General features: G+C 37.1%; 1 protein-coding gene across 1 annotated transcript; it reads left to right on the top strand.

Moving 5' to 3' along the window:
- Positions 1-1,207: 1,207 nt before the first annotated feature.
- LOC145389586 (SCAN domain-containing protein 3-like) lies at positions 1,208-9,600 on the top strand (the record flags this gene model as incomplete). The annotated part of the gene is made up of 3 exons (XM_080264841.1): positions 1,208-1,502; positions 1,743-1,939; positions 9,368-9,600. Coding segments are annotated over exons 1-3 (725 nt in total), but the record flags the coding sequence as incomplete, so codon positions are not given.
- Positions 9,601-9,952: the final 352 nt, after the last annotated feature.

Below are 9,952 nucleotides of genomic sequence, written 5' to 3'. Positions count from 1 at the left end.
ATTTCAACTAATACAGTCTTAGAGGGCACTTCATTGATTTCATAGGTTTCACAGAATCAGTCATTGCATTATTTATAACTAACTCTTGCCTTTCTTCTTCCAGATTACAACCGTAGTGCCCAAGAGACGCAAGCATGTCACTATATAAGTACTTCAAGAAAATAGATGGCACTGCTGACCCATCGAAACCCGAGTCGATTGCTACATCAAGCAGAGATGATACTTCCAATCAAGCCTCACAAATTGGAGCTACTACTACGGACTTCACAGAGAACAAGGAGACTACCAGAAAACGGTGGAATGATGACCATATTGCATTTGGATTTTTCCGACCAGTAGAAGAAGCTTCAAATCCTTTCCCACCAGCAAAGTGCCTTTTTTATAATGTAACGTACAGCAATGGAAATGTAGTTCCCTCAAAACTTGATCGACACTTGAAGACTAAACACCCTGAACACCAAAACAAATCAAAGCAATTCTTTGAGGCAACTTTGGAAGCATACTCGAAACAACAGTCCACTTTCAAAAGTCAAGTCACGCCATTTGACACAAAATCACTTACTCTTGCTTCTCTTAAGATGACACATATCATACTTCAGAAAAAAAAAAAAGCCTTTCACTGAACTTGAAAGTGTTGTACTGCCATGCCTTGAAGTAGCAGCTGACCTTATACATGGAGGAAAAGAAGCAGTGAAGAAGGTAAATCAGATCCCATTGTCAGATACAACAACAAGTCGCCGATCCATGATGTTAGCAGATGATTTGAAGGAACAGCTTATTAAAAAATTGCGTCTAGCATCATCATTTGGCATACAACTGGATGAAACCACAGTCATAGGGGAGAAGCACAGTTGATTGTTTACTGACGGTTTCCAGAACTAGAAGCAAAAACTGTAGCTGAACATTTTTGTGTTGCCTCCAGCTGGGTGTAGAAACAACAGCACACAGTATTTTCCAGAAACTAAATGAGTTTTTTGTTGAAGAAGGCATCGACTAGTCAAAATGCAAATCAGTTACTACTGATGGTGCAAAAGCAATGGTTGGTGCAATCAATGATGTTGTCAGGAAAATCCAAGCTGTCTCACCAAATTGTGTCCCCATTCATTGCGTGATTCACAGGGAAGCCTTAGTGGCAAAACGTCTGAATTAGGCTTGGAATGCAAATGAGAAAAATGACTTTGAGCTACTTCTTGATGATGTTGTAAAAATGGTGAATCATATGCGTGCACATGCAAAGAAACACAGAATGTTCAGTGAGTTATGCAAGGATATGGAAACCAACTTCACCAAACTTCTCTTGCATGCTGAAGTGCGTTGGCTATCACGCGGGAAGGTTCTTAATCGAGTATTGGCACTGCGAGAAGAACTCTGTGTTTTCTTTACTGAGGAAGTAAATCCCATGGCAGTTAAGTGTCAAGATATATTCTGGCTGGCAAAGTTGTCTTACATGGCCTCAGTGTTTGACCATCTGAACAAGTTGAACATCAGTCAGCAAGGCAAAGGTGGGGATATCTTTACAAGAATAGGAAAAATAAATGGATTCAAACTGAAGGTGAAAAAATGGAAAAGCAATGTAGAGAAGAGATGTTTTTCTGACTTTGAAATACTTGATAAGTATATGAGAGAATGTGGCTGGGAACATGGTATGCAGGAAGGAGCGCAGACACTGGAGGTGCAAATGTCCCAAATGATTTTCAAACACCTTACATTGATGCAGGAAAACCTTGAATGTTATTTCCCAGACAGTGAGAATGACTACCTGGACTCCAAGATGTGGGTACTTAATCCATTTTCAGATGATGGAACCGATCATTCTGATGCCCTATTGGAGCTTAAAGTGGATTACTCTCAAAAAGCAACTTTCAAGACATTTGGCCACCCTATGGATTTCTGGATTTCCCTGCTTGATAATCCTGAGTACAAGGAGTTGGCTGATCAGGCAACAGCAATGTTTGTTCAAACGCCAACGTCATATTTATTTGAACAAGGCTTCTCAAGCTTAGTTTTAATCAAGACAATGAAAAGGAATGCCATTCTCAATTTAGATCCACTGATGCGGGTTGCACTGGAAAATCAGTCCGGTGCCTCGATTCAACCTGACAGCAGACAAACTGCAACACCAGCCAAGCCACTAATTTTTTTTTTTTTTTTTTTTTTTTTTTTTAATAAGATTCATGACGTTTTTGTTATAATGGCAAATATAAAACATATTGTTTTCAATTTTATTATTGGTTTAAAATTTATGACGACAATTTATTTGCTTTGGAACTTCAGTGATAAAATTATGTTATGTATATTTTGAATGAATGAATAATTATATGGAAGAATTTATAACTAAACTTTGGAAATTAAAAAAGTGAATGAAACTATTTTTCCTGCATATATAGATTTATAAATGAAGAATAATTTGATTTTTCGAATATATCAAATACAACGCATATTATGCGCAATATTGCTTATTGATTTGCTTCATTAGGAGCGATGCCATTTTTTTAAAAATTGCACTGATGTATTTTCTCTTGTAATGAGACTGCATTATGTAATCATATGAAATGCATTATGGAAAAATAATAAATTGCAAATTTGTAATGAGTGAAATTGCTTTTACTTGCCTACATATTTATACATTCAAGAATCTAAAAAAAGTAAATATATAATGTTAGGATCATGGGATTATACAGTTAACCGATTGGGGTAGACAGCTTTTATCAATTCAACACTAGGGGTGGACGACGCCAAAAAAGGTTGAAGAGCACTGGTCTAGTGTCCACCTTTGAGAAGGAGCTTGGCTACCTGTTGGACCACAAGATGATTGAGCCATGTCCAGAGCGAGTGGAGTTCTCCTGTCACTCTGGTCCCTAAGCCAGGTGGGTCACAGCGGCTTTGCATTGACTACAGACGTGTTAATCAGATAACCAAAACCGACACTTACCCTCTCCCTCGTGTGGAAGATTGCATAGACAAGATCGGAAAGGCTAGGTACATAAGTAAGTTTGATTTGTTAAAGGGATACTGGCAAGTACCTATGACTGAACGTGCTAGGGAGATCTCATGTTTTGTAACACTAGGAAAGGCTTTTGCATGTTCTGTAATGCCATATACAGATTGTTTTAGAGTAATAAGAAATTTCCTTTGAAAATTTCTTTTTCTTTGTGGGGAGGTGTTACATAGCCTATGATTTCATCATCCTTTGTGTAATTTTAACGCACAGTATGCTGCATGTTTGATCACGAGCGTGTTCTGCCTCATTCCCCCCCTTCTACCGTTATAGTAGAGTAAGTCGTTCTCTCTGTTATTCAGAGCGGGATTGTCAACTCTTTGTCCCCATGGCTTCATTTGCGCGTCCTTCTTACAAGTTGTATCAAGCTCTGCTGGCCCCTATATAATGAGCTCAGTCTCTGCATCATTGCCACTTAGATCTGCTCCTCATTTTGTTCACATCTCTGTCCTCCCCTGTACAGATATTATTATTGTGAGTGCTCAAGAAATCTCCAAACATCTAGCAGCTGTGTGTAATTTGAGTATAAGTGTTATTGCATTTTTTCTTGTACTGTGTAGCATAAGGTTAATTCTTAGGCCTAGTGAGGTTTTTGATTAATGTTGGGTTTTATGTCAGTAATTTTTGATAATAGTTTGTATCTGTAATAATTTATCTGGCATTCACTGAGTATTATCTGGTATCTCATTTTATCAGGGCTGACTGAGATAAATTTACTCTTGCTAATTTCGTGTTAATAGAGGCTATTGCAGTTAACCATATATTTAACCTGTTTATTTGCAATTACATTATCCTTATGAGTCTTGAATGTTTTGTTGTTAGTTTGAGCATTAAACTTTTAACTTGTAATTTTACCTAACTCTTTTGTTTTGAACCTGGACCTTTACGGGACAGTAGGGACTCGTAGTATTCTCACTTAAAGTGTACGTTATCTTTCTCTGTTCCGTAACAATATATATATCTATATAGATATATATATATAGATATATATATATATATATATATATATATATATATATATATATATTCTACATTCATAGAAACAGTGTCAGAATAAGGACTCTTGGATTATCCTGTGCACAGTAAAACCCATATTTCATCCTCTCACTCTGAAACGATCCTCACATACAAGGACAGTGAAACCTTGTATTACCTACTGTATTTACCCCGACTGAGCCCATTGTCTATCTTGTAGCATGCATGATACACAAAACTCATCTCCCAGCCTGTGTATTAACTTTGTATAGCATATCGACTGAATTGTCTTCCTGTTCTGTAGCAGAGAATTTGCTAATATACGTGTAAGGTTGTTGCCCTGTGTTTTTATGTCCTGGTCCTCTTATATTGTGTCTAAGCTCCAGTCTAGAAAGAGAACCTAACTATACCCTAAGCCTTCTTAGGGTGGGAAACCAAACCTAAAAACGCCTAGTGTACCATATATATATATATATATATATATATATATATATATATATATATATATATATATATATATATATATATATATATATATATATATATATATATATATATATATATGTATATATATATATATGTATATATATATATATATATATATATATATATATATATATATATATATATATATATATATTGTTACATAGACTATGAGTTTATAATCCTTTGTATAATTCTAACGATCAGTGTGGTGCTGGTTTGATCACGATTCGCCTCGGGGCTTCCATAGTGACCAGGCTTGTGTGTTCTACCTCACTCCCCCTTCTCCCCCTTATAGTAGAGTAAATCATTCTTTCTGTTGTTCAGAGCATGACTGTCAACTCTTCGTCCTCTGTGCCTTCGTTTGCGCGTCCTTCTTGCAAGTTGAATCAGGCTCTGCCGGCCCCCTATATAATGAGCTCCGTCTCTGCATTAATTGCCGCTTAGATCTACTCCTCATTTTGTTCACATCTCTGTCCTCCCCTGTATAGTGTATTATTATTGTGAGTGCTCAGGAAGTCTCCAGCCATCTAGCTGCTGTATAATTTCAGTATAAGTGTTATTACCATTTTTCTTGTACCGTATAGCCTGAGGCGTTAATTCGTAGGCCTGGTAAGGTTTTTGTGATTTACGTACAGTTTTTAATGTCAGCCAGTATTAGTAATATTTTGTTGTTGTTGTTGTTGAAAGATTCCCTGCACGTTTAGTGCAGGCTGGGCCATACATTAGCCCTGTCAGTGGTGTAAGTGGGGAGGACAGGACCTGGGGAATGCCTGGCACACACGTCCTGTCTCCTGACTGGCTTTGTGGTGTTTGTGAAATATTTTGTATCTGTAATAATAATTTATCTTACTTTAACTGAGCATTATTCGGTTCTCTCATTTATCAGGGCTGACTTACATAAATTTGTTCTTGCTAAATTCGTGTTAATAGAGGCTATTGCAGTTAACCATATATTTAACCTGTTTTTGCCATTACATTATCCTTATGAGTCCTTAATGTTTAGTTGTTAGTTTGAGCATTAAACTTTAACTTGTAATTTTACCTAACTCTTTTGTTTTGAACCTGGAACTTTGCGGGACAGTAGTGATTTTAGGATTCTCACTTGAAGTGTTCATTATCTCTCTCTGTTCCGTAACATAAATTTGGCGATCTCTTATCAGGATATTCAGGATATTATCATAAGGATATTGCTTGACATTTTGTGTCTGTGATTTGTTCATGATGTCTACTATTACTACTCTTGATGAAGCCGAAGATTTTTGTCAAATGTACAAACAGTGTGTGATGTAGAAAACAGAACAAAGAATGAACTTAAGCTTGTTGCTCAACAATTGGGAATTCCTGTTGGCTCTCATCATTCTAAAGATCAAATTGTTGACATGATTAATAAAAGCTTGTTTAATGTAACTCCTCCAGATGAGCAAACGCAGATTGAAATAGCTAAGTTACAGCTAGCCCTGCAGGAGGCTCGTGCTAAGGAGGCTGAGTTTCAGGCTCGTGCTAAGGAGGCTGAGTTTCAGGCAAATGCTAAGGAGGCTGAGTCTCAGGCTAGTATTCAGGAGGCACAAGCACAGGCTCAGGCACAAATTGAACTTGCTAGGATTCAGGCAGAACATGAGTATCGCATGAAACAAGGTGGAACTGGATCATCTAGATCTGATGATTTTGATGTGGCTAAAAATGTTAAACCTGTCCCTCCTTTTAATGAATCTGATTTAACAAAGTATTTTCAGTTGTTTGAGAGGGTAGCTACAGGTTTTAATTGGCCCAAAAGTATTGGCCAGTACTCCTACAGAGTGTTCTAACCGGTAAAACTCAAGTAACTTATGCATCTTTGCCTCAGGATCAATCTGATAATTATGATGTAGTCAAGAGTTGGATTCTTAAGGCCTATGAGCTTGTTCCTGAAGCCTATAGAGTAAAATTTAGGACAACTTATAAGCAAGATAAGCAATCCCATGTTGAGTATGCAAAAATCAAAGAAGATCTGTTAGAGCAGTGGTTAAATTCTAAGAATGTAAATTCTGATTTTGATAAATTTAAGCAGATGATTTTCCTGGAGGACTTCAAGAGGTGTATTAATAAAGATGTAAGCCTATATCTTGATGAGAAAAGAATAGATAATTTGTCTGATGCTGCAGTTTTAGCTGATGAATATGTTCTCACTCACAAACGTTGCCTCTACTCAGAGTACAGGTAACAGGAAAGAAAATAAAGATGATGTTTCTCAGGAAGTAAATACCAGCTTCACCTCTAGATTTCAGAAAAGTAAATGCACTTATTGTAGTAAGCTTGGTCATACTACGGAGAAATGTTTCAGGAGACAGCGTGATGTGAACAAAAGGAGTCTTTAAATATTCAGTCAATTGGTCTGGTCGAAATTCAGTGTGGGGTGGACAGCTTTCTTTGGGTGGACAGAGGGTGGACCAGATCATTACCGTATATGGATAGAATAAAAAGAAGAAATAAATAATATAATACAAGTGGAGAATTTACATATGTGTAGTCAAAGATAGCCTGTATGTTGATTTTTCTGTGGCTCACGAGCACTTAATCCAGCTTTATCTCGAAATGCATAAACTGTACAATGGAATTTATACAAGATTTAACGTCCCTGTCTTTCCCTTCGGATTTTGCACAAAGTGTGAACATTAAATACATATTTGTATATTACATATCGCCACTATAATAGCTAAGTATCACTCCCCCATCTAGCTCTCCTCTCTGTTAAACCTAACTTATTAACTAGGCCTAACTGTAAACATGTCCAGTTCCTATTCATTTCATTACCAACACTGTGATATGTAACACGTTCTGTTCCTGTTCATTTGATTGGCAACGCTGGCAACTCTGGGCAGCTGGGCTCAGAAAGTGGAGAGTTGTTGTTGGAGCATAAGCATACCTCTTTCGTCTTCTCGTTCTATCCCTTGTGTAAGTATTACTGCTGTTGTTATTACACTGTCTTACAGTATTAGTTTTATATAGGTATATTAGGTTTATTATTTTCATACACTTCGTTTATGGATAAAATAATACTCTTATTAAATTTATGAGCTGATTATAATGAATAATTTGTTGTGAAGTTATGTTCTGTGTTAGTGAATAAGTATTATTTTATCTGTATTTCTGTGTTAGCAAAGAAGTATTATTTTATGTGTGACCTGTTATGTGTTTGTGAAGAAATATTATTTCAACTAATACAGTCTTAGAGGGCACTTCATTGATTTCATAGGTTTCACAGAATCAGTCATTGCATTATTTATAACTAACTCTTGCCTTTCTTCTTCCAGATTACAACCGTAGTGCCCAAGAGACGCAAGCATGTCACTATATAAGTACTTCAAGAAAATAGATGGCACTGCTGACCCATCGAAACCCGAGTCGATTGCTACATCAAGCAGAGATGATACTTCCAATCAAGCCTCACAAATTGGAGCTACTACTACGGACTTCACAGAGAACAAGGAGACTACCAGAAAACGGTGGAATGATGACCATATTGCATTTGGATTTTTCCGACCAGTAGAAGAAGCTTCAAATCCTTTCCCACCAGCAAAGTGCCTTTTTTATAATGTAACGTACAGCAATGGAAATGTAGTTCCCTCAAAACTTGATCGACACTTGAAGACTAAACACCCTGAACACCAAAACAAATCAAAGCAATTCTTTGAGGCAACTTTGGAAGCATACTCGAAACAACAGTCCACTTTCAAAAGTCAAGTCACGCCATTTGACACAAAATCACTTACTCTTGCTTCTCTTAAGATGACACATATCATACTTCAGAAAAAAAAAAAAAAAGCCTTTCACTGAACTTGAAAGTGTTGTACTGCCATGCCTTGAAGTAGCAGCTGACCTTATACATGGAGGAAAAGAAGCAGTGAAGAAGGTAAATCAGATCCCATTGTCAGATACAACAACAAGTCGCCGATCCATGATGTTAGCAGATGATTTGAAGGAACAGCTTATTAAAAAATTGCGTCTAGCATCATCATTTGGCATACAACTGGATGAAACCACAGTCATAGGGGGAGAAGCACAGTTGATTGTTTACTGACGGTTTCCAGAACTAGAAGCAAAAACTGTAGCTGAACATTTTTTGTGTTGCCTCCAGCTGGGTGTAGAAACAACAGCACACAGTATTTTCCAGAAACTAAATGAGTTTTTTGTTGAAGAAGGCATCGACTAGTCAAAATGCAAATCAGTTACTACTGATGGTGCAAAAGCAATGGTTGGTGCAATCAATGATGTTGTCAGGAAAATCCAAGCTGTCTCACCAAATTGTGTCCCCATTCATTGCGTGATTCACAGGAAGCCTTAGTGGCAAAACGTCTGAATTAGGCTTGGAATGCAAATGAGAAAAATGACTTTGAGCTACTTCTTGATGATGTTGTAAAAATGGTGAATCATATGCGTGCACATGCAAAGAAACACAGAATGTTCAGTGAGTTATGCAAGGATATGGAAACCAACTTCACCAAACTTCTCTTGCATGCTGAAGTGCGTTGGCTATCACGCGGGAAGGTTCTTAATCGAGTATTGGCACTGCGAGAAGAACTCTGTGTTTTCTTTACTGAGGAAGTAAATCCCATGGCAGTTAAGTGTCAAGATATATTCTGGCTGGCAAAGTTGTCTTACATGGCCTCAGTGTTTGACCATCTGAACAAGTTGAACATCAGTCAGCAAGGCAAAGGTGGGGATATCTTTACAAGAATAGGAAAAATAAATGGATTCAAACTGAAGGTGAAAAAATGGAAAAGCAATGTAGAGAAGAGATGTTTTTCTGACTTTGAAATACTTGATAAGTATATGAGAGAATGTGGCTGGGAACATGGTATGCAGGAAGGAGCGCAGACACTGGAGGTGCAAATGTCCCAAATGATTTTCAAACACCTTACATTGATGCAGGAAAACCTTGAATGTTATTTCCCAGACAGTGAGAATGACTACCTGGACTCCAAGATGTGGGTACTTAATCCATTTTCAGATGATGGAACCGATCATTCTGATGCCCTATTGGAGCTTAAAGTGGATTACTCTCAAAAAGCAACTTTCAAGACATTTGGCCACCCTATGGATTTCTGGATTTCCCTGCTTGATAATCCTGAGTACAAGGAGTTGGCTGATCAGGCAACAGCAATGTTTGTTCAAACGCCAACGTCATATTTATTTGAACAAGGCTTCTCAAGCTTAGTTTTAATCAAGACAATGAAAAGGAATGCCATTCTCAATTTAGATCCACTGATGCGGGTTGCACTGGAAAATCGTCCGGTGCCTCGATTCAACCTGACAGCAGACAAACTGCAACACCAGCCAAGCCACTAATTTTTTTTTTTTTTTTTTTTTTTTTTTAAAAAATATTAATGACGTTTTTTTTTTAATGGGAAATATAAAAAATATTGTTTGCAATTTTATTCTTGCTTTAAAATTTATGACGACAATTTATTTGCTTTGGAACTTCAGTGATAAAATTATGTTATGTATATTTTGAAT

This window comes from Coenobita brevimanus, unplaced genomic scaffold (genome assembly GCF_032717465.1).
Source record: "Coenobita brevimanus isolate Jiangsu-jjx unplaced genomic scaffold, ASM3271746v2 jjx.HiC_scaffold_1435, whole genome shotgun sequence".
NCBI classification, from domain to species: Eukaryota; Metazoa; Arthropoda; class Malacostraca; order Decapoda; family Coenobitidae; genus Coenobita; species Coenobita brevimanus.
Note: the sequence above shows the minus strand (reverse complement) of the source record. Positions and strands in the feature narration are given on the sequence as shown.